General features: G+C 37.9%; 1 protein-coding gene across 1 annotated transcript in view; it reads right to left on the bottom strand.

Moving 5' to 3' along the window:
• Window positions 1-836: 836 nt before the first annotated feature.
• The window catches only part of RNLS (renalase, FAD dependent amine oxidase), a 268840-nt gene continuing 243017 nt past the window's right edge, over window positions 837-26659 (bottom strand). Inside the window, exons 6-7 of the mRNA XM_082854010.1 lie at window positions 26106-26281; window positions 837-4098 (exon numbers count right to left, since the gene is read on the bottom strand). Of these exons, the coding sequence (XP_082710136.1) occupies window positions 3946-4098; window positions 26106-26281 (329 nt within the window). The 3' untranslated portion in view covers window positions 837-3945. The remainder of the gene's footprint in view (window positions 4099-26105; window positions 26282-26659) is intronic.

Raw genomic sequence — 26659 nt, 5'->3', positions numbered from 1 at the left:
AATTCTTTTTCCTTAGCAGGTTCATTTGATGGATTCTGCTGTGAACTCTTAAGTGCACTATAATTACTGTCTGTTGAGAAGGAAACACAGGACACAGTACCATTTCAACCCTCCCTGGCTTACCTGGCTGAAACACAAGGACATTCCAGACTGGACTATAGCAACTCAGTCCTGAACTAGCTAGTCTGAGGTTTGCCAAGGCTTTTTCCTTTTCCCAGAGACTACACTCTGTGTTTCACTGAGCCTTCTCCACAGAAAGTACTCACTTGTCCTGACCACTCTGATACCCAGTTTGGATTCCTACGGTCAGCCAGGTCTGCCCAGCTATGGTGTGGAGGGGAGGGATGCTGTCGAAAGTGTTTTCTTGAGGGATCTCTGCTTCTGTCTGGAGACCCTCTCTCTTCCAAGGAAACATGGTTCCTTCTCTTAGGATTCCCAGTTTCATGAGATACAGCATCTTATTTACTATCTGCGATTCCACCAACATGTACCTTTACCATGCCTCCCACTCTATGGGACTTGTCTTCCCCTAACTAGCATCTTTAGATGGAGATGGCTAATTATATTCCATTGTGTCCACCACAGAGCCTGATACCATGATTTGCATATGTATTTTAGGTTATTAGCACTGAGATCCCTGAAAACTACAGATAGTTTTGAATTCTTGCATTACTTTTGAAAAATCAAAATAATGATTATCTTATCAACTTGAATAAAATGCAGCATTGGCTGCTTTAAATTTTAGAGAAAAGAGATTATATTAAAGCAAAAAATTACAAATGCTATGAGTCATAATGTGATCGCATTTATATTCCAGATTTCTGAGAAGGGACACAGGGTAAGAAGTGGGAGGGAAAAATAAGAGGGGAGAAAGAAATGGTAGAAACTAATAGAGGAGAGAATGAAACAAAGGGAATAGAGAGACAAAGAGGAATACAGAAGGAAACGCTGAATGCAGAGGAAGCCTGTTTGTTAACCAACTACTGCTGGGTTGAAATTCAGTGTCATTAGGATACAGCCATTTTTCACAGCAAGTGCCCCCCAAAGAAGGAAATAAACCAGCAAATGAAAATGACAGGAATGTAAATCACTTAGCTAGTACTTACGGAGACTTTATTCTATATTAGACTCCTGTATACATCACATCAGGATTAGTGTTAGCTCTCTGAAATGAAACATCAGTAAGAGGACCACATGGTGCTGACTGCACCTCCAACTAATATTTCAGTTCAGCTTTAATTATCATGTTCATCTGGCACCGGCATGGTGCCATGTAAATAGAAATGGGTCATGGGAGGCCTGGGTTCTTGTCCTGCATTTGATGATGTGACCTTGGTTGGCCAATCTGTGTGCCTCAGTTTCCTCATTTGTCAAATGTGAATAAGAATTCTCTGCTCTGTTTATTTCACAAGATGTTAGGAGGATGGAAATACATATATATATGTGTGTATAAAATGCCAGATAAATGTAAAATTGACCTTGTTCTTTTTACTTAACAAGGCAGTAAGTAGGCGGAGGGGTGGTGATGGTGGCATTTTGCACAGAAGACTTGGTGACTCAATGACGTGTCTTCGTTTCCCTCAGTAATATCTGGTCTGGGATTCTTTCTCGATGTTTTTAGGCATACTTTTCCCCTTCAGAAATGCCAGAGGTGAAAAATACTATTTGACTGCTATAATTTGTCACCCTCGCTGCCTGAGCAAGATGTGTATAGACAGTTTAGTAATTAAGCTTTTCAACCCTGCATCATAAAGTTTTATTCCAGCAAAGTCTATATTTATCAGCTAACAAGTATTAAATCATCCCACTGCTCAAGCCGTTTCTCACTTGAGTATGCTCCTTTCAAAACAGCAGATTTCCTTGGCTGGTTTAATAAAAGTTCTTGTTTGGCAGTACTGTGGTGCTGTGTGGTCCTGTGGAGCTGACATACATACACCTTGGTAACTGCCAAAAGGTGCTGACCCCTATTTCTCAGGGGACTTAGCTGCCTTTGCCCTGGGTCATTTAGGGCATCCTGGCCATCTGAGGCTTGATGGCTTCTAGCACAAGATATTCCCATATCCATTTCAATTTCTAAAGAGGAAGAGGTAAATGAAAATAGAGAAACTTTTGAAACATTTTCTTTCCTTATTTGAGCATCAGGGAATTGGTCTGTTTCTATCAGAGATGGATCTAAATGTAAAATGAATTTTCAAAATGATTAAATTAGCAAAGTAACAATGATCTACATACTAAGCAGGGTTGAGTGCATTCTCGTATTGCCATAGTCTTCTTTAAGCAAATGCACAATTATTAGGGAAACACACTTCGAATGAATAGATATTAAAACTCGTCAGTAATGGCTTAGAATAATTTCTGTAGGTAACCCACTCCACCTTTATAAATCATTTTCTCCCTCTTCTTGGGAGTATATACACTCATCAGACGAATATAACATTGCTTTTAAATCTTCAGTATGCTTTCACTCAAATGGCTCCAGAATTATATTAGTTAAAAACAGAATAGTTACTTAATATATTTGAATGTACCATTTTACCATATTTTAAGGGTATAACCAGAATAAAGACAAATGTTAATCAAATATAGGCCAAAATGATGAAAGAAATCTCAATATTTTTATCATATCATACCAGAGATCACAGTAATTTCCCTTTTCCTTTCTATGCTTTCAAAAATAAGTGATGTTAACCACATGTAGGCATTTCAGTTTTCCATGAATTGACTGCTGATAGGAGATGTATAATGACATTTCATAGAATCACAAAACCCACTCTGTAGTTACATAAACAAATTCTGCCTGCGCCTGTGTGTGTGTATGTATGATAGTGGGCACGTAAGTGTGAGATTTTAAATACTACCAAGCTAAGGAGTCTTTGGTTGAACTTTTCTCAGTTTGAGAGGCTGCAACAATTTCTTTCCTTTCAAAATGGCAAAATGGAACTCACCATTTCACTTTCCAAATTAGCAACAGGTAGCTTGTTTGGAAGGCTGGGGATCAATTTCTCTCCAGCCAGCAAGTCATGGGGTTGTCACTGAAGCATGTGGGTGATATGCTGAACCGCTAAGTTGGCAAATATTGAACTGTTTTAAGTGCATCTATCTTCTGGTTCAGTAAATTTTTTTGTATTAAATTCATTAAACTTGACAGAGTCTAAATGCCACAGCACATACTGCAGAGGACATAAAAGTAACAGCACTAGCCACAGGAGATAGCAGAAGGTAAAGATCAATATAATTTCTCTCAGTTTCTCTTTAATTTTTATCTTTCCTATTAAGACTGGATTTTTTTTTTTCCTGAGGTTAACTGTGTGACTTGGAAAGTCAAGTTGAATCTGGTTATTTTCTGAAAATTTGAAGAGGCATTTCTTTGTCAGTCAAGTTGCCCTCCAAACTGCATTCTTAGAGATGATGACATATGTGACCTACAATTCAGGATCATTTAATAACTTGGAAGAGAAATGAGAAACAAAAATTACACTCTGTTATCCACAGTTTGGAGGAATCTTGTAGTTTGGCAATTTGTAAAAATACTGAATCAAGGACATACTTGAAGATTTATAATGAGGCCTTGATAATGATTATTCTTCACTTGGGATTGAAATTTTCAAAAGAATAATAAAGGTTTCTGAACATGAACTGTTACTTTGATTTGACATAATGTGGGGGGAGAGTCATTTGTTTTTCTTAAGCACTACTTTGCCTCCAACAAGGAGTAGACATGGCAATTCAGAAAAGTGGAGAAGAGTATAAAGTACAAGGAATTTCATTCTAGCATGACTTGTAACTATTGAAATTATAAAATTGATTTTTTACTCCATATGAAAAATAACAATCAGTAAAGAACAATTTTCCGGTAATTTCTCTCAACAAAATATAAAACAAAATAATCAATGACAGAAAATTGTGAAAACCCCAAAGTACATGTAAAAAATAAGAATACAGGTACTAAATATGATTCTTTAAAGCTTCCAGAACACATAAGGCAGAAGTGATGCAGCCATCAAAGCTGGACTGAGTAAACCCATCCCCTCCACACACAAGAAACGGTTTGAGATGAAGAGTCATTTGACCGGGAGAGTTGGCAGCAGCACTTGTAACCTGAAAATGTTAAAAAAAATAATTGAAATTGACATTCTGTGCTCTGTTGTGCTGTCACGTCAATGTCCACCTGGGGAACGTTTTTCTACCTGGAGAAATCAAGGTGTTTCCCAACGAGCGATGGAAAACTAAGCCAAGGCCCCTTGGCTAAATTAAGGATTAAGTGCAAACAATATACACTCACAGTTTGACTAGCAAGGCTACATCACAATTTATAAAGTTCCAGATTAGTGCTAATTGTCATTCAGCTTGAAATTTTTCACCATGGGGAGGAAAAAAAGAGTGAGGACCTCCTCCTTCCTCTATGAATGAAAACATTTTCCTAAACCAATCAGTCACAAGGGCAAGGACTTCTTTTCCTTTATTCCCACTAATTAGAACACCATATCCTTTTATTGTCAATTAGGTGCTGACTTTCAATCTTGGTAAAGAAGATAGCCTGAAAACATAGAATATTTCCAACTAGTTCCATAAATTGCTCCTCTGTGCAAATGTAACCATATCTGGTCTCCCTGGAAGAGCTGAAGAATTGCATGGTTCTCGCCCAAGTGTTCACATTGAAATTTTTAAATGTTTACTTTTTCAGTTATTTGATAAGATAACCAGAAGTGTATTGAACTTCAAAATTAATAGGTCATGATCTGCTAAATTAGTTGAAAGAACAGTTAATCTTTTCATTAGGGAGAACAAAATTCATGAAATCATTCACCTATTATTGAGGACCTGCTATGTGCCAGACAAGGTAGATTCAAAAGAGATTTAAAGGGTCATGTCCTTAAGGAGTTTCCAGTCCAGCATGACTGCTGGCACATAAGTGTCTAAGGCCTAAGACAGAGTGAAAGGCGATGTGCTATAAGAACACATGGGAGGAGGCCAGCACACCTGACAGAGGACAGAGAAAGCTTCAAAGGGGCATGACTGGTCACTTCGTGTGAGTTCTGATGGACACATAAAAGTTTGCCAGGGGAGGAAACAGGTATAGGGCTTTCCAAAGAGAAGGAGAAGCATGTGTAAACATCACAGTCTATGGGTACTGTTTAGGAATCTGTGGGGCAGGTCACAGTGTGTGTGTGTGTGTGTGTGTGTGTGTGTGTGTGTGTGTGTGTGTGTGTGTGTGTGTGTGTTGGGGGAGAGGGCTGACAGGAGGAAGGGACATAACTGAGAGGCAAAATAAGAGGAATACTGTGTATCAAATTTTAAAAACACAAAATTTATAAATAAAGTCTATTAAGAATTTAGAATTTACTATATATGCACCAAAAGTAGGGAGAATCAGCTGAAGTCTGGGACTTATTTTATTTTGTAGAAGCAGGTTTATAATATTTGAAATGATGAAAAAGGTATAGAGGTTATTTCCTGGAAAAATTATTCTCTAAATTGGAATGTATGTTGCTAACAAGCATTCGCAGCAAGTGGAATGAGCTGGAGATGAATGTATTTATCTTGGACACTGGTGGTTTGGCTACTGAAGCACCAAAAACTCCCTAAAAAACCAAATTCCACAAAGCTATTATAAAGGCAGTCTCACTTGGGGCTACCTTCCCGCACAACTTCAGGGGGCGCCGTTCACATAGACCACAACGTGGCAGTTCTGGTCTCCCTTATACAGTGTTTTCATGAAGAGTAATAGAATAAGGCCCATGAGGATTTGCTTGTTTAAAAATCACACCAAAAAATCAAGAAATGTATAAATGCTATTTGGATTATGGAGCTGATTTAGGTTTTTGATAGGCTGAGTGGCTAAAATAGATAGCACATAGTACAGACACTGAAGCACAGACTTGGGTGTTCAATCGGAGCTTTTTAATCTCCTGCTTTAGATGGAATTTAAACAAGTTGGATGATTTGATTTGTCGGTGAAACACTAAGGGAGAAAGGAAACTGCTGGGCTCCTATATATTAGCGATTTTAGAACATGACAATTTGTCGTCTGAAAGCAAGGGATGCTGTAGAAACACTCGAAAACCAGACAGGGCTGGGAAAAAGCCTGGCAGTCTGGGGTCATTTAGTGGAGGGCAAATAACCTTCTGGCTCTTAATAGTCCCCAAGGGTACTAGCTATTAGTCTTCCTGCAATCATTAATGCTTATGATGAAGGCCCCAATATTCCAGAATCAACTCTAATATGCATAAAGTATTAATTGTTGGCATTTCTTGAATGTTCACTGCATAGCAAATGCGTTACACGCACACCCCACTAAATTCACACAGCAACCTATGAGGTAGTTGCTATTATTCTCATTTTATAGCTGAGAAAGCTGAGACTCAGAAAGACTGTTACTTTCCTGAGGACAGAAAGCTCAGAGGTGAACAAACATTCAAACAAAGCAGAACTCCTGAACTCGCCCCTCCAACCCCTTCAGAAATGTTTCCATAAAGACTTAATTTAAGTAAAATAAAACAAAAATGTTTTATAGTCATCTGGAAAATTCACATAAATGGGATAAATCATTCATACATAGTCATATTCATATACCTACATGTGTGTCTATGTTTATACACACACATATATAAATCTCCATTTGTAGTAAAGTTTTGATACATTCCGGCTGACATCCCTGTATGGATAAACCATGGCACTGTTAAACATTAGACAAGTATTAAGCAGGAGGTAGCTTAAGGAAAAAGGTTCTGCCTAGGGGTGAGGTGGTCATTTATCGGTGCTGTGTAATTTCATTTGATGAGTGGTAAGTGCCAGATGCCAGATCACACGGCTGGAAAACTGGGCCACTGATTAGCCAGTCTGCAGTCGGGATGAAATCAATCTCGCTGCATTTAGGTGGATTCGCCCATTTTACAATTACCCAGTGAGGAAAATATGAAAACATGAAGGGTGTGTTGGCAGCCTCCTTCACCCATGTGAAGTAGAGGGCCCTGCAGTGGAGCAGCACGTAATTGTCAAAGCCACAATCTCTCACAGTAATGCAGCCTTTGGCTATGCTTCCAGCCACAGTGAGGAACCACAGCTCAATGACTGTGTTTAAGAGAGATGTCAGGGCTGAAACAACCCCTTGGAAATCCAGGCTGCTTGGGCTCACATGTGTGCCAGGGCGGGTAAGAAAGAACTCAGACTGCAGCAGCTGATACTGTGGGTCGCTAATATAATGGTTCTATATACTTAGGTGATGACTGGACTGGACATACAAATTCAAAGCAGAAAAAGCAGTTTTATAGCTAAGAGATTTAAACCCATGTGTGTCTTGTGACTCCTCTCCACCTGTAGAATAAACTGCAAACTCCTCAGCCCCCACGGAAGGCCCTTCATAACCCAATCTCACCTCCATCCAAGCCTGCCCTCTTGCTGCTTCTCTCACTTTTGCCATGTGTCCTACCTACATTCAAACTAAGGTTCTTCAAGCACATCCTCCTTTGTTGTGCTTCTGTGACTTTGAACAAGTCATTCTGCTTAGTGATGTTGTATTGTTCCCTGTCTTTCCTGCCAAGTAATTTGCTTATCCTTTAAGAACTAGCACAAATGTCACCTGCTCAGAGGTCTTCTTGCTCTGCCAGGCAGGGTAAGTGCCTTTTCAGCATGTTATTTATATCTATTATGTTACTTGCTATTTTGCACTGTAATTATGTCCATGCCTGTCTCCCTTCCTAGACTGCATGCTCTGAAAAGTGAGGACACTGTGATGCACTAATCTTTGTACCCAAGGCTGAAAATGGTGCCTAGCCCACATGAAGTGTGCAATAAATGTTTATTGAGTTTATAAAAAGACAGAATATCGTACACATAGTTCATCAAATGGTGTTCATAGGGGACCAGCTACACAAGAAGTGTTGCTCAGTGGCTCCCGCAGAGCTGGCAGAAGCTCAGATGGAAGAGCTATTGTACTTAGAAGGCTCTCGGTAATGATAAATGTCTCTGCGAACTGCTGTGTGTGAACGTCTCCTATGTCATGTATTAAATTAAACTACATAAATTTGCTGATTCTGTAGGTCAGAAATGGTAAAATACTGTCAACTTTTGTATGATTTAACCTAATAGTTTCTTTTTATAATGATTATTAATTGTGAAAAGTCACACAAAAATAGTCCCTTGGGGGTGAGAATGAAATTAAAGATGAAAAGAAAGAGGGAGGCAGACAAGTAGGCTAAATGGGTATTTCCACAAAATTATAGTTGATGGTTAGCAAAAAAATTCAGTGACACACATGACAATGTACCTTCTTTCTTCCAAACCTATGCTGACAGCTAAAGCTTGTCCTTGGACTGTCAGAAGTCTACCCATAGAACAATCCCATTGATTTGGCCTACACGGTGGCTCTATTTTAGGGTGACCCGTTCTAGTTGGCCGTTCAGCCCATTTGTTTACTTTCTGAAATATGGCACTAGGGGATATTCAAGTGACCTAGGCAAGAATTAAGGTCTCATAAGCTTTAATCCTAGCTGTGCAGCTAACTTGAGAGAACTTAGACAACCTATGAACAATCAGGTGCTGGCTACAGCTTGTTATGGATGTAGATTATACTGCATTTCATTGAATCTAAGGCATCATCAATATTTTAAGTACCAATGAGAAATTTTTTAAAATGGTGTCAGCATGACACAAAGCTTTATTTTATACTTACTAGAGAAGTTCTTTTAGAATTATCTACATGTAGATCTTTTGCAAACATAAAAAGGAAATAAAAGAGGAATAAGTTGGTTAGCTTTTCCAGAATCTTCACATTCAGAGTTTGACTTCTGTGAAGCATGCTTTCACTAAGGGTGTCAATGTCCATATGCTCTTCCCCACACAATCTGTCCTCTGTGCAGCCTTGAGTGCTGGCCATGCACCGTTTCTTACAACGGTGCTCCACTGAACTGTCCTTTCTGGGGTTTTCCTCCAAGACGCTGATACCTGTTCTCCAAGTTCTGATTGTGCACTTTCTCTCCAGTGGGAAAGAAAGGTTTTTAGGGAGGAACCAAGGCTCATATTCTGTTCTCAAATGGTCCTTAAATTATTTGTTACTTTAAATATCAAGGGGTTGCGGTGGTGGTCCCACTGTTAGACCACTAAAAATAACCAAATTCACATGTGTGAACACTACATCCTGACTGTCTCCTGGTGCATACCGATTTGATGGCATCTTACAATTGATAAAATACGGCAAATATTAAATAGGGTAAGAGAAGAAGTACTTGTTATGCATTTACTAACTTACTAGTTAGTAAATGCATAAGTAGGACAAAGATACTGAATGGCAGGATCCTTTAAGCAGGGCCTTTTCAGGCAAGCAGCATCTCAGTGTCAGGATTTCTAAGGTCTTCAGCATTGCTGGTTTAAACCCTCCATTTTCTCAGTTCACCCAAATGAGCAGCCTCGGGTGAAACTGACAGAGATGGACTGGTTATCACAAAATCGATTTGTTCATTCACAAAGGTAAATTTACCGATTCCAGAACCGAATCTTGTTGTCTGCCCAGACCATTCAACTTAGTAGGCAAATTTCCTCAACTGTAACGTAGATTATAGGGGTGACACATGTGTCGTATCTCCTGACAGACATCACTAATCAATTGTGGCATTCTTCTCCACTGAGCCCAGAAGTGGCCTCAGCATCCTTCTCACTTCATCGCTTCAGGCAGCCACTACCAGTCAATTGGAGTTGGCACTTGAGAGGAATCCTATATACCAATCCTGGATTAGAAGATTGCAGAGCAAACACGTAATTAGAAATAAGAGAATTAAATATTCTTTACTGTTTTTTTCCCCGCTTTTCCCGTTAAACCAGGAGAGTCTGATGCATTGCCTTTGTCCAAAGCAGAGATATTTCAATGCCAAGAATTAGAATCACATCAGGAGCCATTTCCTCTAATGATGCTGGAAGCTCAATTCCAATTCCTTCTAATAACCTTCTAGTAACCTCCTTCTAGACCACTGCCCTTCCATGGGTCACATCGGGTCTTTGACTGCTGGGTGAAAATAAAATACATATATTTTGGCTACAACCATAGTTCTATAAAACTGTGTGTTACAAGTATCAGGGCTTGTAGGAAGATAGAGTTGGTGCAGGTAATTCAAAACCTAAAGAACTTTGAAAGCACTAACAAAAACAATAAAGTGACTAGCAAGATTAATAACATTTTCCCAGCCTCTAAATCTAGGGACATCTTTGCAGCCTAAACTCTGGGGCTTATGCTTCCTCCTTTGAGATGTAATAGGTCCTGAAGGGAAGCTGCTTCTAGAAGAGACCAATTTGACCAAAATTAAAAATATCCAGCATATAGCCTTCTTCATCAGTCCATCATTTTACCAAAGGGGAAATGTTATTTCATCAGCACTTACACTTTTGCTGAAGAGCATAACATGGTGGAAAACCCAGTGGTTCTTGAGGCCTCTGTAGCGGCCACTATGGCACTAAAGGAAGAGACCTCTGGAGATTTTCAGTTTTTTTCTTAAGATTTTCATATTTGCTGAAGCAAATATTTGTTTGCTTGTGAGAAAACGTAAACATGTACAAAACCAATACGATTCCCCTGTGGTACTACTGCCCTCCTATTTCTCAATTGCATTTGAAAGAATTCACATTAAAAAAACGCTCTGGTGTTATAAAAGACTGTAGGTAATTTTATTGTTTGCTTATGTTGCTCTACATTCTTCGGGGTCACTTTATTTAAACTTGGGTATGCCTGAGTCTTGACAGCAGATGGAGATGTCTAAACCATCACTAGTGCTTTTGATACACACACTACATCTTTTGAACCGGTTTTTAATCAATTCCAATGTCAGAGGGTGACTTTCCTTAAACTGTCCCTGGATTTCAAGGAGATCTTATTGTCTCCTAGTTGCACACTAACTTGATTGGGGTAAGCTCTGAGTAATAATATCTTTGTGTTGGCATTTCCCCTGTCCATTGTGTTTGTGAGGTGCTGACCACACGGGCAATATGAATAGCTAGGAGGCCTGAGATGGTATGGAGCTGATTCATACATTTCCTCACTTCCTCTACTCTGCTGCCAGTGTAAACCTGAACCCATGCCATAGTACATAAACAGCAGAAATTGAATATTTGGTTAACTTATTCTTCTAGAGACCCTATGCAAAGCTCAAAGGTAGTGGCTCCCAAAAGTCAATCTATGGCAAGAAGAGAAAAAATAAGAATTATGAACTTTTTAATAGAGCAAAATGTATTCTGTTTATAAATTGTTATGAGGTGATATCTTTACTACATATTTTTGGGTGGGTTATTCTTTGCATTAAATTCTTGTAGCTGTGTTTTACTTTTTAAATTCTTAACTGCAGAATAAAAAGATAGCAATATTATATTGGTTCCCAAAATAGTTAGAGGGATTTTACTAGTCCATGAAGTAAACACGCTTGGAACCACTGCTCTGGGGTGAGGTGCCTGATGTGGCTCAGAGCAGAGGCTCTGTCAGCCTGAGGAATGTTGCCCATGAAAGAGGGGTTGGGGAGAAGCAAAGGTCGGCTTTGAAAAACTATCAGTAATCTCAGGTAACACTGGACAACCTAAGTTTGGACTTGGTGAGTGGATGAGTAATTTTAAAAAATGGAATAAAATCTTGTGCAAAACTTATTTCCCAGAAACTTGCACAACCTCCCTTTTATACAAATATTAATCTAGATAGACCTAGAATCTGGGGTAAAACATTTTGTTTGTTTACCTGAAGCGAAATTTTCAGGTAGTAATCATAAAAGGTGTGGAGAAAAATAGGAATGGGGGAAAAAGACTTAATCAAATGTGGAATACATACCTACCTCCAAATTGCAAGTACCTAGAAGGTAAATGTGGTTTGTATTGATTCTCTGTTTACGTCTTCCCATTCTTACCGTATTCCCAAGGCACTGATTATAAGCATCTATATATGCCTGTTTACAAAAACAGGGAGAAATGTAAATAAATGAAGGAGAGACCATAACTTATGCTGATGTCAATGGAAATGTTTGTTTACATATTTATAGATGGGGAACTAGTCCAGGCACTCTGAAAAAGATGAGACTGTAGTGTGGTGTCAATAGCGAAAAATACTACTGACCCCTAAGTAAATTTCTGTGATACAGGAAAGGGAGATATGAGAAATGAAAGTTGAATACAGATTTTTTTTTAACAGTACAAAATGTTTTCTATTGGCCAAATTAAAAATGTAATGTGTCTATCTTTTTCTCTTATTTTTTTTAAGGTCCCTCTGGAGTTTGATGAAAAGGCAGTAAGATGTCGTGGATTCCTCTACATTTAACTCACCAAATTACAACTTGGTAAGAGATATTTGATTTTTAAAAGCCTTTTGAGTCCTCAGAAATAGAAAGCTATGGGAACTGTGTTTTATTCATTCTTGTATTTCCAGCATCTCCATTTACATCTCCATTGTACATGGTTGGTATCGAATAAATGTTTGCTCAAAGGATGTATGTACATGGGCGAACAAAAAACTAATTCAAACTTTTGAAAGCTTTAAATTCTCAGTGTTCAAGTGGTCTTTAAATGTGGTGGAATTTTTTCTCTATGAAAATAACTTCCCTTGGTTTCTCTGTCTCTGAATTTTTCTTTTTCCTTCTGTGTCATCACACCTCACCATTCTAACTCCTTTCTTGAGCAACTTCATTGTCCAGGAAACAACTCTTCTGGTGTCCATAATCCTTGCGCTGACACTTACGTCATCACTCCTGGAAAGCTGAATTCTCTATCTCTAGCTCACATTTTGTGGAGTCCAGGCAAAGGCACTAGGAATATTTGAATCAGTCTGAACTTCAGATAGGTAGTAAAGATGGTTTCATACCCAGAAAATTCACCCTCATCTCATAAAATGCCATTGTATAAAGAATACCTTGAAAGGAGTATAAAATAGAACTAGATGAGTGTGTATGTGTGAATGCCTATGCATGTGTATAAAGGGATATACAGATGTCTGCCTTTGTTTCCAAAGATGGAGACCATAGTGACACAGTCTATGCTGTTTCCACAGATTATAGCTAAACTGCGCTGAGCCTGCACAGACATAAAGTCTAAATAAGCCTTTAAATAACTTTTTCCCTCAGAGATGGTAAATACATTCTTGAAAGCTACAGGTGTGACAAAGGATAAAAAACACAATTTTTCTGGATGACCTAGCCAATTTATGTCTAATTATTTTATCTTTTAAAAATTCTTGCTTAGAAGAGTCAACTCCCCATGTGCAGATTTTTGTGGCACAGCCAGAAATCACAAACATATGGAATATATTTGTTACATTCTTAAGAAAAGTGTTGATAAGGATTATTTCTTAACCATATACCGCATATTACTGAAGATAAGTGATACTCAGAACTGGGATAATAATGATACATTCAGGGTGCTGATGATACCATTTAATCTATTTTTAGGTATATTTCCTTAAAAAGTATTGTACCTCTTTTGGTCACTCGTGTTTGAGGCTCTCAATCCTATATTATGTTATAGTACTTAAATTCATAAAGAGCTTTATCAACACATGGTTGATTTCCTGCAGAGATGGTACATTTTAAATTGCTTCTTATGTGTTATGTGCATCATCTTATCTTGCCTCTGTTCTACTCATCTCTCCAGTGTTCTATTATATTTAACGGTGATTTCATAAACCCGTTTCTTTGTTGTGCTTTAGGGAAAGGTTTGCTTGTATTTTGGGCTTCTGGCTACAGAGCTCTGTATCTGGTACACAGAGAGCTGCTGTAAAATTACTATTGGTTGCAATACCCTAGGTGTGAAGAAAGTGATGTGGTTTGGTCAATTCTCAGTGTAGCTTTCCTCTTTATTGGTCTTTGTCTATTCTATTTTAATAAAACATTGGGTAGATGCAGGCAGAATGTGCCACAAATCAATTCTATGATCCATGTAGCAGCTTTAGCGAGCTCGAACTGCGAAGGACATAGTTTGCTGAAATTGTATATTCAATTGGTGATGTCTACATTGAATTCTTTTAGACCTATTCTGTCTTTTAAAGTCCTGAAAACACTGGAGCAGTCTACTTTGATGACTTATTCAGAACAAGCACACAATAAAGAATGAGATACTGTTTTCTCTGTAGTACTGTGGCAGTAATAATGGACAAAACAACAGTTGTATTACATTTCCCTTTAAAGTTTTTAATTTAATAGAAAGTCGTTCTGTCCTTCAGCAAGCTTTAGTATATTCATTCATTAACTCTTCAAATATTTGTTGTGCTCCTGGTAGCTGCCGAGCACTGTATAAGGTGTGAGGGTACAAAAACCAGTTCCTACTTACAAGGTGATTTAACAGACTTGAATCCTTTTGTTTTCATCTAAATATAAATGTTGCATCACAATCTCTCAAAGGATCCAATTGCTTGGGCTCCAAGGATGTAGAGGGCCAAAAATGCTTTATATTTTGAGTTGAGAGAGAAACTTAAAAAAAAAAAAAAAAAAAAATCTTTCCTACTCAGCTGAGTCTAATCACTGCGTCTCCCCCACTTAAGTTAATAGCTGCTTAATTTCCCACTAATTCAATCCTTCTTCATCCCTTCTCCCACTCCCTTTCCCTTCTTCTTGACAACCCAGAAGCATGGCCATTATTTCTTTCTGGTCCTCATTCATGTTGAACAGACCCAATAGCTTTTTGGTTGGGTTCTGAAATTATGGCAAAAAGACTGCAGCCATTTTGATCTTCAGGTCTAGAAACAACCTTCTTTCTACTTTTAATACTGTGAAAATAAAAGGGTCAATGCTTGTGCTCCTCAGACAATAGTGGAGGTTAAAAAAACAAGTGGTTTTTAAAGTCAGATTAATTGAGGTATAATTTACATACAGTAAAATTCACTTTTTTATGTGTACTGTTCTATAAATTTTGACAACGTACACAGCTGTGTAACTACCACTATAAAACAATATAGAGAACGTTCTCATCAGCCTCCCCCAAATTCCCTTGTGCCTCTTTTTTTAGTTAACCCCATTCACCCAATCACAGCCCCTGGCGTGAGTGTCTTGTCCCTACAGTTTTGCCTATTCCAGAAAGTCATACAAATAGAATAATACAGTATGTAGCCTATGAGTCTGGATTCTTTCACGTAGATAATGCTTCTGAGATTTACTCATGTTTATTGCAAATATTATCTGTTTGTTCCATTTTATGACAGTGTAGTTTTGCATTTATGGATGTGCAACAGTTTTGACCATTACCAGGTAATTAATATTTGAGATATTTCTAGTTTTTGCCTATTATTAATACAGCTGCTACAAACATTCACATATAGTTTTGATGTGGATATATGACTTCATTTCTCTTCATTTCTCTTAAGAGTTTTTGCCTATTATTAATACAGCTGCTACAAACATTCACATATAGTTTTGATGTGGATATATGACTTCATTTCTCTTCATTTCTCCTAAGAGTGGGGTTGCTGGGTCATATGGTAAGTGTATATTTAACTTTGTAAGACACTGTGAAACTCTTTTCCTAAGGGGCCATGCCCTGCTGCACTCCCACGGTGATACGTGAGAAATTCCAGTTGCTCCACATCCCCGCCAGCATTTGGGGATGAATTTTTGATCTGAGCCATTCTAGTAGGTGTGCCATGGTATCTCATTGTCATTTTAATTTGCATTTCCCCAAGGACCAATGATGTTCAGCATAGTTTTGTGTGCTTGCTTGCCATCCACATCTCTTCTTTTTTTGTGTGGGTGGTAAAATACACGTAACGTGAAATTTATCATTAGTAGTCACTGGCAAACATTTATTTTCTGTCTCTATGAATGTGCTTATTCTGGATATTTCACATAAATGGAATCATTCAAGATGAGGCCTTTGTGTCTGGTTTCTTTCACTTAGCGTAACATTTTCAAGGTTCACCCATTCTGTAGCATGTACCAACTTCATTGCTTTTTATGGCTGAATGGTATTCCATCTTATGAGTATACCACAATATAGTTATCCATTCATCAGTTGGCTTGTCTCTACCTTTGGCTATTGTGAATCATGCTGTTGTGAACATTGGTGTATACAGTTTTATGTGAACACATGTTTTCTATTCTTTTGGGTTTATACCGAGTATTGGAATAGATTGATCATACTGTAATTCTATGTTTGTTTTATTGAGGAACTGCCAAACTGTTTTCCACAGTGGCTAAACCATTTTATATTCCCACCAGCAAGGCACAAGCATTCCAATTTCTCTATATCCTTACCAGCACTTATTTTTCGTTTTTTAAAAAAATTATAGCCATCTTAGTAGTTGTGAAATGGTATCTCATTTGGTTTTAGTTTGTGTTTCCTTAATGACTAATGATGTGGGCATCTTTTCATGTGCTTGTTGACCATTTGTATCTTCTTTGGAGAAATGTCTATTCAAGTCCTTTGCCCAGTTTTAAATTGAACGGTTTGGCTTTTTGCTATTGATTTATAAGAGTTCTTAATATATTCTGAATAGGAGACCCATATCAGACAAGTGATTCACAAATATTTTCTCCTATTCTAGGGTTGTTTTTTCACTTCCTTGCTAATCCTTCTGTGCACACAAGGTTTGAATTTTGATGAAGTCCACATTACCTACTTTTTTTTCTTGTTACTTATGCTTTTGGTTTTATATTTAAGAAACCACTGCTGAATACAAGGTCATAAAGATTTACCACCTATGTTGTCTTCTAGGAGTTTTGTGATTTTAGTTCACATTATTTATGTTTTCAATCCATTTTAGGTGAATTTTTGCATGTGGTGTAAGGTAAGGGTCCAACTTCATTCTTTTGTATATGGATATCCTGTTGTTCCAGCACTATATGTTGAAGAGACTATTCCTTTTCCATTGAATGTTTTGGGGAACCTTGTCAGAAATCAACTCACCACAGGTATGGGTTTATTTCTGGGCTCTTGATTCTATTCCATGATCTATATGTCTATTCTTATGTCATTGCCACACTGTTTTGATTATGGTAGCTTTGCAGTAAGTTTGGAAATCAGAAAATGTAACTCCTCCAACTTTATTCTTTTTCAAGATTGTTTTGGCTATTTGGGGTCCCTTGCAATTCCATGTGAATTTTTGGATTAGCTTTTCCATTTCTGGAAAGGCCATTGGGATTTTGATAGACACTGTAATAAATCTGTAGGTCACTTTGGATAATATTGTCATCATAAAAATATTAAGTCTTGCGATCTATGAACATGAGATAACTTTTATTTATTTATTTAAGTCTTCTTTAATTTCTTTCAGCAATGTTTTGTGGTTTCATTGTAGAACTCTTACACCTCCATGGTTAAATTCACACCTATCCTTTGTGAAGTGCTCTTTCAAATCTTTTGCCCAGTTTTAAATGATTGGGCCATTTGTTTTCTTATTACTGATTTGTGAGTGTTCTTTATATATTCTGGATACCAGTCTTTTATCAGATATATGTTTTTCCAAGTCTATGGCTTGTCTTTTCATTTTCTTAACACTGCCTTTCAAAAACATTTTTAAAATTTTGATCAAGCCCTATTTATCAATTTATTTATTATTATTTTTTTTTTGCGGTATGTGGGCCTCTCACTGTTGCGGCCTCTCCCGTTGCGGAGCACAGGCTCCGGACGTGCAGGCTCAGAGGCCATGGCTCACGGGCCTAGCCGCTCCGCGGGCATGTGGGATCTTCCAGGACCGGGGCACGAACCCGTGTCCCCTGCACCGGCAGGCAGACTCTCAACCATTGCGCCACCAGGGAAGCCCTATCAATTTATTCTTTTATGGTTTGTGCTTTTTGCATGCTATCTAAGAAATGTTTGCCAAACCAAAGATTGTAAAGATTTTCTCCTATGTTTTCATCTAGAAGTTTTATAGTTTAAGGTATTATATTTAGGTCTATGATCCATTTTTAGTTAATTTTTGTATACAGTGTGAAACTTGGACTTTTGAATGTAAAAGTAACATACTCAGTTTCTATTTTGCTGCTCACTCATTGCGTCATGTTAGGCAAACCAGTCAATTTGAACCTTAGTTTCCTCATTTAAACAAAGATGCTTCCTGATCTGTCAGAATTGTTGTGAGGATCAAATGAAAACAAGTATAAAAGTACTTTCTAAAATCAGAGTATAAACGTTAATTATTATTTCTAACTGACAGCAGCCAACAGAATGATGGTAGAAGAATGTGTCATAATTGGAGGAAAGCCAGATCTCAATTACCATCAGTAGAGTGAGTGTTTAAAAACACTAGATTTTAAATAGACCTGTGTTTGAATTACATATTTGCCACGTCCTAGTGGAAGAACCTCACACAAGGCACTGAGCTCTCAACTCCCCAACTTTCTGACCTATGCAATGGGGAAGAAGTATAAACCTTCACAGGGTAGAGATGAAGCGAGTTACATACAGAGCCTAGTGAGCTACACAGAGTAGGGGATTAATAAATGGCATTTTTGAGAGAGAGAGAGAGAGAGAATGATTATGCATATACACTGTCTAATAAAATGATGATGTAGATTGTCATGATTTATATGAATGCTATAACAGATGATGGCAAGATCAAGATGAAAAACAAGAATGTATCTTGCACTCTCCTGCCTCTGGGAAAGTGTACACAATGTTAGAACATCATTCCAACATCATTCCCTTTGCCCCTCTGACTTAATCTTGTAGGATTTAGCTCAAATAACATGTTCGTTTAGGAAGCTGTTTATTACCACTTTCTCCTCAAATCCGCTCTGTGTGCACACAGTCCATTGTGTATCCCTTTCTTAAAACAAACTGTACCATATCATGATTACCTGCTTATTGGTCAGCCTTATTGATTATATGGGAAGGTCCTTGAATGAAGGGAGCTGTCTTTGAATCTTTAGAATCCAGTATAATGTCTGGCACATAGTAGGAACTCAATAAATGTATGCTAAATGAAAAGATGAATATATATTATTAATTTCTAATGTTGGTATAAATAGCGTTTGTTAACTGAACTTTTTAGTTCAGCTTGTTAGTTTTAGAGCATAATACTGATGTCTACTCTAAACAGACCAAGTGGACTTCCCTTTATGGGAAAGGGCCTATTTCTTTTAGGTTGTCCACACCCATATAATGACATCCATCATCCAGTTTTCAGTAGTAATACTGGGCACAGATGAATATATTTTGCATTTGTACAGGAAAAATGACACAGACTCCTTTTTAAGGTTTTCTGTAAAGTAATGCTCTTCAAAATAGCTTTTTTGAAAAAGTGTGATGCTGACTACGTGGCAGGGTAAGTTCCTGTCATGAGTACTTGAAAAAAAAATGATTTAATTAAATTCATATGTGTTAAAGCGTTGACTAGCTCATATAATATGGAATTTTATGAAAAGGGGAAATATCTGCCCATAAACTTCAATTAAACTGTGACTGAACATCCCTAATTCAATGATCAGAATTTCTCAGCTGATGATCTCATGCATATGTAGTTACCTCAGAATAAAGTGAAGCAACTGGCTAGTTCTGTGCCAGTGAGAAAGAGGTGAGAGATTACTCAAAGGAATGCTCAGGACTGACACCTGTTAGATTTCCTGCTCTTGGTAGATTGGGTCATGCCATAGTCCATAGACCCCAAAGGGCCTGTTTTGGCTCTCCATATTACCATAAACTTACAGCACATAGGCAAGAATGCTCTTGTGGCCATAATTTCATGCCAGGAAATTTTGACCCATGTCATAAATTGTGTTAAATTACCATACAAGATAGTTTCGGAATGAATGGCAAGAAGCTGAAAATCTATAAGCTGAAAAAAACTGACAAGAGTTCCTTGTCCTTGTGTCTACAGGGATACACCACTTTTATCTCATCTTGTCTGATGTGAACAGTCCCTATGGTATGACTTAGTGTCACAGCCCCTGGCATTGAGTCAGTCCTTCTGAAATATCCTTGTCCAGAACTATTTGTGTATGTGAAACAAAGAGAAAAGACAGAGACTCTGAAAAGAGAAGAGAGTAAGAAAAAATAAAAAAGTAGGACAGCATGTGGGCATGAAGAGAGGTACCAGAAAAGAGAGCAAGAGACACACAGAGCTCATCTACTAAGAAATAACCATGGAATCACTCCTCTCCTCCTCCTCTTGCTACCCCTGTTTAATAATATTAATTGAGAACTTGCTTCGTGCTAGTTTTGTAGTAACTTGCTTTGTGCTAGTTTTTCTACTGTGTTCTCTCCTTTTATTCTGACCACAACCCTATGAGGGAGGTTCAGTTGTACCATTTACAGATGGGGCCCTGAGGCTTACAGTTACAGTCTAGCTTGCTCAAAGGGACAGGGAGAGCTGAGGTTTGACTGCCTGTCTGACTCCAAAGTCCAAGATCATAATCACACCACGTTATCAAAAATCCAGGAATTACAAGACACAAATATGGGAGAAAAGTCTTAGTGGCAGAATGACCAAAAGAGCATGATTTTATCCTAGAAATAAATTACAAAACAAAACATCTAATGTATTTAACTGATAAACACAACTGATTATTGTCTTTCAAAGCACTTATCCTAGAAGGCCTTATGGTTAAATATGTAGTGATGCACTGGCGAATGTCTTTTAGGGGTAGCAGCGTTTAGAATCCGCTTACTAGACACATTAAAACAGATTAAATACAAAGAGCTATATTCTTTAGTTCTATGAAAACATTTAAGAAAATTGTCAAGATGGGTCATCCGTTTATTAAAAAGATTTAAGTCCAAATGACTTCGGTTGTTTCTAAAACATTAAATTCAAGCTCAGCTTTCAAAGACATGATTCAACTGATTACATGCTGAGGAATATGTGTCTGGCTCTGAAAGAGATGCCTGATCTTGTTAAAATAAGGGTGTGGCTTATTAGGGTGACTGACTATGTTGAAGGGGGCAATCATTTGGATTCATAATTTTGGTATATTCATACAATCAGTCAGTCCCTGCTTTTCAGTTGCAACCTGCCTAAGAGAAGAAAATGAGGATAAAATAGAAAATACATAAAGAAAGGAAAAAATGGAAATATCAATTACCACCTGATCTTCCAATGCTGAAATCAGACACAGCTACCGGCCAGAAATTAATCTCATGAGGGAATAATGTAAGTATGTGGGTGACCTCAGGCTTTTCTGTGTACACATCCCTCTCCAGACACCAAACACAAACCTCTAAAGAAAATTCTGGCCTTAAGCTGTTGCACATTTCCTCTTTTCTCTTTTATTCCTTCTGACTCCTGGGCAGTACTATGTCAACCAAGGTAATCAACTGGGGAAGACCTGAGGAAGCCAAAATGCGGAATTTGCATTGAAAAGGATTTACTTATCTAAGGGGGGAAAAGAAGAGAGTCAAAAGTGAGGAATGTGAATGGGAGGCTGAAGAGAGGAAAGAAAAAAAGAGATAAGCCTGCATTGCTGATTATCAGGGAAAACTCTGTGGAAAACTAGAGTTGAGGGTGCAAAAAGATTTGAGGGAGCTTCTAGAAGTGGGATATATAAGGAATGAGAAGAGAAACTTCAAAAAGTACTGCTAAGGATGATGAATTTTGGTTATTCTTTAAAGTTCTATAAAAGATACTAGTAAAGATGAGAATTACTTTACGTTCCTTTTGGTTGTTGAATTTTGTCTCTTAGACTACAACACAAGACTGGGCTAATGAGGGGTTCTTGATTTGTTTGGGTTATAGGAGTATAACATTTACAGCAGGTGTCCTTAATGCTGGATTCATGGGAGGACTTTTAGGTTGCTTATATTGATAAATTTTCATAATTAGATGCAATTTTGTGTTTATGTGTACATGTATATTTTGAAAGGATGAGCATCTTCATATTCATAGCTTTGATCAGATTCTTAAAGAGTTCATCATCCTTCTCCTTAAAGAATATAAAAGGACTGCCATTGAGGAGAGAGAAAGTACAGTCTCAGGGCAAAAGACCAAGTGAAAAGAACGTAACTATAGAAGATAACTAATTTCTAACTTTACAGCAGAAGCTTAATAGTCTAATCCAAATCCATTTATTTTTGCCAAAGATACCAAGGTATTCATTTACCACCTGACTCTCCTCCCCCCATCAAACTCCTCTCTTGATCTCCTTGGTATTTGAAATAGATTCAGTGATTTTTTAAAAATAAGGTAATCCATGAATGTGCTAAGTGAGAGAAAAAGCCACTGAAATTTTCAGGAACTACAGAAAGATGGGGGAAAATCAGCATTAAACTCGCAAGCAAATCATACATTTATTATAGTTTGGGAAAGGCATCATGATAGACTTGAAACAAAGGAAGGCATAGCGAATAATAATGGTGAGAGTATTAGGGTTATCAAACTGATTAAGTGTCCCCTGTCAATGTACATGGAAAGGTGTTATCAGTTATTACTCTTCTGCTGAATGGATTACTATATCATACTTGTAACAGAAATCTTAATTCAATGCATCACAGCCTAGGCATCAAGTTATATTAACTGGATAAACATTTAAATAATGGAAGGCAAATATCTGCAAAAGGGAGGAACTGAGAATCATGAAAAAAATGCCATTGCTTTGTTATGTTTGTTTGAACCGCCTACTCAAGTGTTTTATTCAAACCCCAAATGGGAGGCACAGAGCAGCTCCCAAGTCTTTCAAACACGCCTTCTTTCTTGATCTGCCTCTTTCCTTAAAAGCAGCACCCACAAAAAAGCAGCGTTATCCTACTCAAGACAAAAAATTTGACTTAGTGTCTTAGGAGAAGGCTTTCAGCAAAGATTAGTCTCTAGGATTCCATGGGCAGAGTATTAGACATGTCCTAGGCATTCGTTAAATGCTTATGGAATAAACGACTAACCAAATGAATAAATGAACAACCATGTTTCACCCCCCTGCTGCCACTGTGGATATATGACATTAGAGGCAGCAGAAGGCACAAAGAGCATCATCAGGGAAACAGAAAACTGCCCCCCCCACAAAGTACTCCCTTACCTCTTTCAGAGAGCAGCCGGTTCCTAAAGTGGCTGCTCTGAAAGCTTTAAAGGGCTGGTGCTCTCCCCAGAGGTTTTATGAGAGGAGTGGGAGATACTGCCTCATAAAGGAATCTACCAAAGAATTCTGGGGGAAAGAAGGGTGTGCTATGCAGAAATAAGGCTCCCCCCACCAAGATGTCTACATCCTAACCCCTAGAACTTGTAAGTGTTAAATCTCAAGAAAGAGTTAAGGATACAGCTGGAATTAATGGTGCCAGTCACTGGACCCTGAGATGAGGAGAGTGTCCTAGATTATGCAGGTGGGTCCCATGTAATCACAAGGGTCCTTTAAGGAAGACTGAGGCAGGAGAAAAGGTCAGAGTGATGCAATATGAGAAGGACTTGACCTGCTGTTGCTGACTTTAAAGATGGAGGAAGGGGTCTCAAGCCAAAGATTGGGGGCAGCTTCTAGAAGATGTAAATGGCCAGAAAATGGATTCTCTCTTAGAGCCTACAGAAAGAAACACAGCCTTGCCGACACTTTGATTTTAGCTGAGACCCTCATTGAGGGTCTCACTGAGACCTATCTTGAACCTCTGACCTCCAGAACTGTACGATAATAAATTTGTGTTGTTTTAAGCTTCCAAACTTGCAGTAATTTGTTACAGCAGCCATTCAAAACAGAGGGTCAGTGAAGAGGAGGGAAGGACCTGAGAGGCAGGTAGACTAGTTTTGTCATTACTAGCCATGGGACCTTAGGGAATTTATTTCATGTTCTTGAGGCTTTGTTTTTTCTCATCGCTGTAGTGGGTTAAAAATAGCAACCTCATAAGGCTACTTTTGATGTTAAATGAGATCACATCTTTGAATCGCTCAGCTCCAGGCCTGTTGCACTATGCAATGTGGGTGTTCACCATTGTGATCTCTCTTCCTTTTTTTCTTCCCTACCCTCCACAGTCACTGAGTGCCAGGATGCAGGGTAGGCAATACAAAAGAAGAGAAAAATAAAATGCATGGAGATGGGGAGTCCAGCCTGAGAGGCCTGGGATAGGGAATCCACACCACCCACTGCTTCCCGAGGCAGGGACCCCAGTCCTGTAGTCTATCTAGGATTTTATAAAATGAGGGTTTGAAGGGCTGTATCACTTGTTTGTCAGTGAGAAAGAAGGGAAGGAAGCGGGTGGAGAGGGAAGACCAGGAGAAGGTATGGGTGAAGCAGGACAGAGGAAGGAGGAAAAGGAATGAAGGGTGAGACCCAGGCTGGAAGAAATAAAGGGCAGGATTCTCCTGTAAGGGGAATCAGAGATGAGGGAAACTTCAAAACCAGTTGGCTGTTCTTTCTTTTTTGTCCCTCTTTCTACACCATTCTTCTCTTCAGTTTAAGCACTATATTAGACCATATTTATACACAAACATTCATGAATTCATTTCAGGTAGAGCTTGTGTCCTGGGATGGCAATGGAAAAGGGTGAATTGACATTTATGTTAAATTTCAAGGGTTAAGATGAACCTTTTAAAAACACTGGAGAAGCGTTCTCTTAGGAATAATAACTGAACACTAACTAGCTAAATGTTATTAAGTCTCTGGACCTGTCACTAATTAGCCTTTCTCCTAAGGTGATATGGGAGATCTCTCTCTTTCACTCTCTCTATTGAACAATGTAGGTAAGATCTCTGCTATAATGACGTTATGTTCTGTAGAATGTTGGTCAAGGTACTATGAATAGTGGAAAATACAAACCTCTAAATTTGAATGACATCTTATTCAGGCTTTGCAGCCAATGTAGATTTCATGACTTTAAATGTACTGGGATAATTTCAAGGGAGAACATCCAAATTGTAATAAAAATCATTGTTAGAGTTTGGATGTACTTCGTGTTCAAAGATTTTTTTAATTAAATTTTGTGATATTGCACAACTTTGACTAAGTCATTTTGTGGGCAAGTCAAATCTATTTCTACTAACACATTAAATTTTAGGAAATAAGTAGATTTTAACCCATCTTTTCAGTTTATTAATAAATTATTTTGAGGAAGTCACAAGAAGAAACTCAGAAACTATCATTTCTTCTAAAAGAATGTATATAAATTGCGAAGTGACTTGCTGTGTAATATATCTACCTTCAAATTATATCAACAAGATTATTTCTTTGTATTCTTTTTCAGGCCAACTTAAGATTAAGTTAAATATCACTTAAAGACATTAGCTATTGAGATTTTAAAAATTGTTTTAAAAGGAAAAAGTAAAGTCTTTTAAAGTGACCATGATGTGTTTAAGTAAATATTTTCCCAGAAGGTTCAGTGTATAATTTAACTTGAGAAGATATGGGTAAACACATAGACCTGCTGCAATATTTTAGGAAGTAATTTACCATTTCCTCTGATTTTGGAAAGTCCTTTAAAATAAACAAAATCTGCTGCGATTTCTCACAACCACTTTTTCTAAAGGCTTCACAGCTTTGGTAATCAATAGTGCTGGTAAGTCAGGTAATCAATGTGCTCAGAAATCTTAGGAAAAAATAGACAAGTCACTGCTTCTTTTCTCCTTCTGTCCTTTGCTCCATTGTCCCCAGATGACTTCACAACTGAGTTTACAGATCAAAAGACTTTTTTCTATGAATACTCACTAACTTCTGCTGGAGTATGCAGAGATTTTCAAAAAAGTCATTTACTTAGTGTAAAGAGATTTTAAGTTTGAACTAGGAGAGCGATCAGCAGGTTTATCTAACCCTGAAAAAACTGCTCAACTAGCTGTTGCAGGTATTCATCTTTCTCCCCCACACAGCTCTACTGGCAGCAGTCAAAACCAAAGTGGGAACTTAATAAAAATGAAAATTGTGGTAGCAAAATACACTTACAAGGTTAATTCGACATATTGCAAAAATTTGGGAGGTTATAGTGGTTTCTATATAACCACAGTACTGATTTAGAAAAACCCCAGAGAAACAGCTGCATTTTGATATATAACCTGCCTTGCCTGCATAGGAAACCCCAGATCTTCAGGGTATATAAGTCTTGAGATGCTAGAATTTGAACATAACATCGGGGAAAATTATATGTATCTCTTATTGAGAAATAACAGGATAATAAAACCTGCATGTAAACTTCTTTATTAGGCAAACACATATTTGCTCCCAAGATCATGTTAATTTCTTTTACTAGCGAGTGTCAAAGGATGAGAAAAAGTAAAGTCAGGTCTGATTGAGAAAACTGCACATACCACTGGATTCTCTGATTACCTGTGAATGTCTCCATTTCTGGCATTTGGTAGCAACTGGCTGAGGCAAACCAGGCAAAATATTTTCCAGCTGCTGGAAGATTAACTCCTGCACATCTTCAGTGCTGTGTTCCAAGTATGTAACTCCAAATGAGACAGTGGTGTGAATCACAAGGGAAGGCCCGATTTCCGATGACTCTAGTGTAAGAGGAACATAAAGATACACCTTAAAGTGGGTAACATGTTAGTGTCTCTCAGCATTTCAATCCGGATTTAAGAGTTGATCACAATAATCAGACAATAAATGAAGGGAAAACAGATTCTAATCTTTGAAGCATAAAATTAGGCTACTTCTGAAATTCAAAATCAGGCTTCACTGATGTGGAGGACAGATTCAAGATGCGTTTTAGAGAACACACTTTCAGGTTTTGTTAAAGAACCTGAAGGAAGTTAAAATGACCTAATATGTACTGCCTTGGGTATAATTAAATTTATTGGTATGTTTATCTCTCTCAACCACTAAATCATAAGCTTATCAGGGCAGGAATCATTTCTTTCTTTTTTTTATGTTAGGGG

This window comes from Leucopleurus acutus (assembly GCF_964270905.1).
Source record: "Leucopleurus acutus genome assembly, chromosome: 14".
NCBI classification, from domain to species: Eukaryota; Metazoa; Chordata; class Mammalia; order Artiodactyla; family Delphinidae; genus Leucopleurus; species Leucopleurus acutus.
Note: the sequence above shows the minus strand (reverse complement) of the source record. Positions and strands in the feature narration are given on the sequence as shown.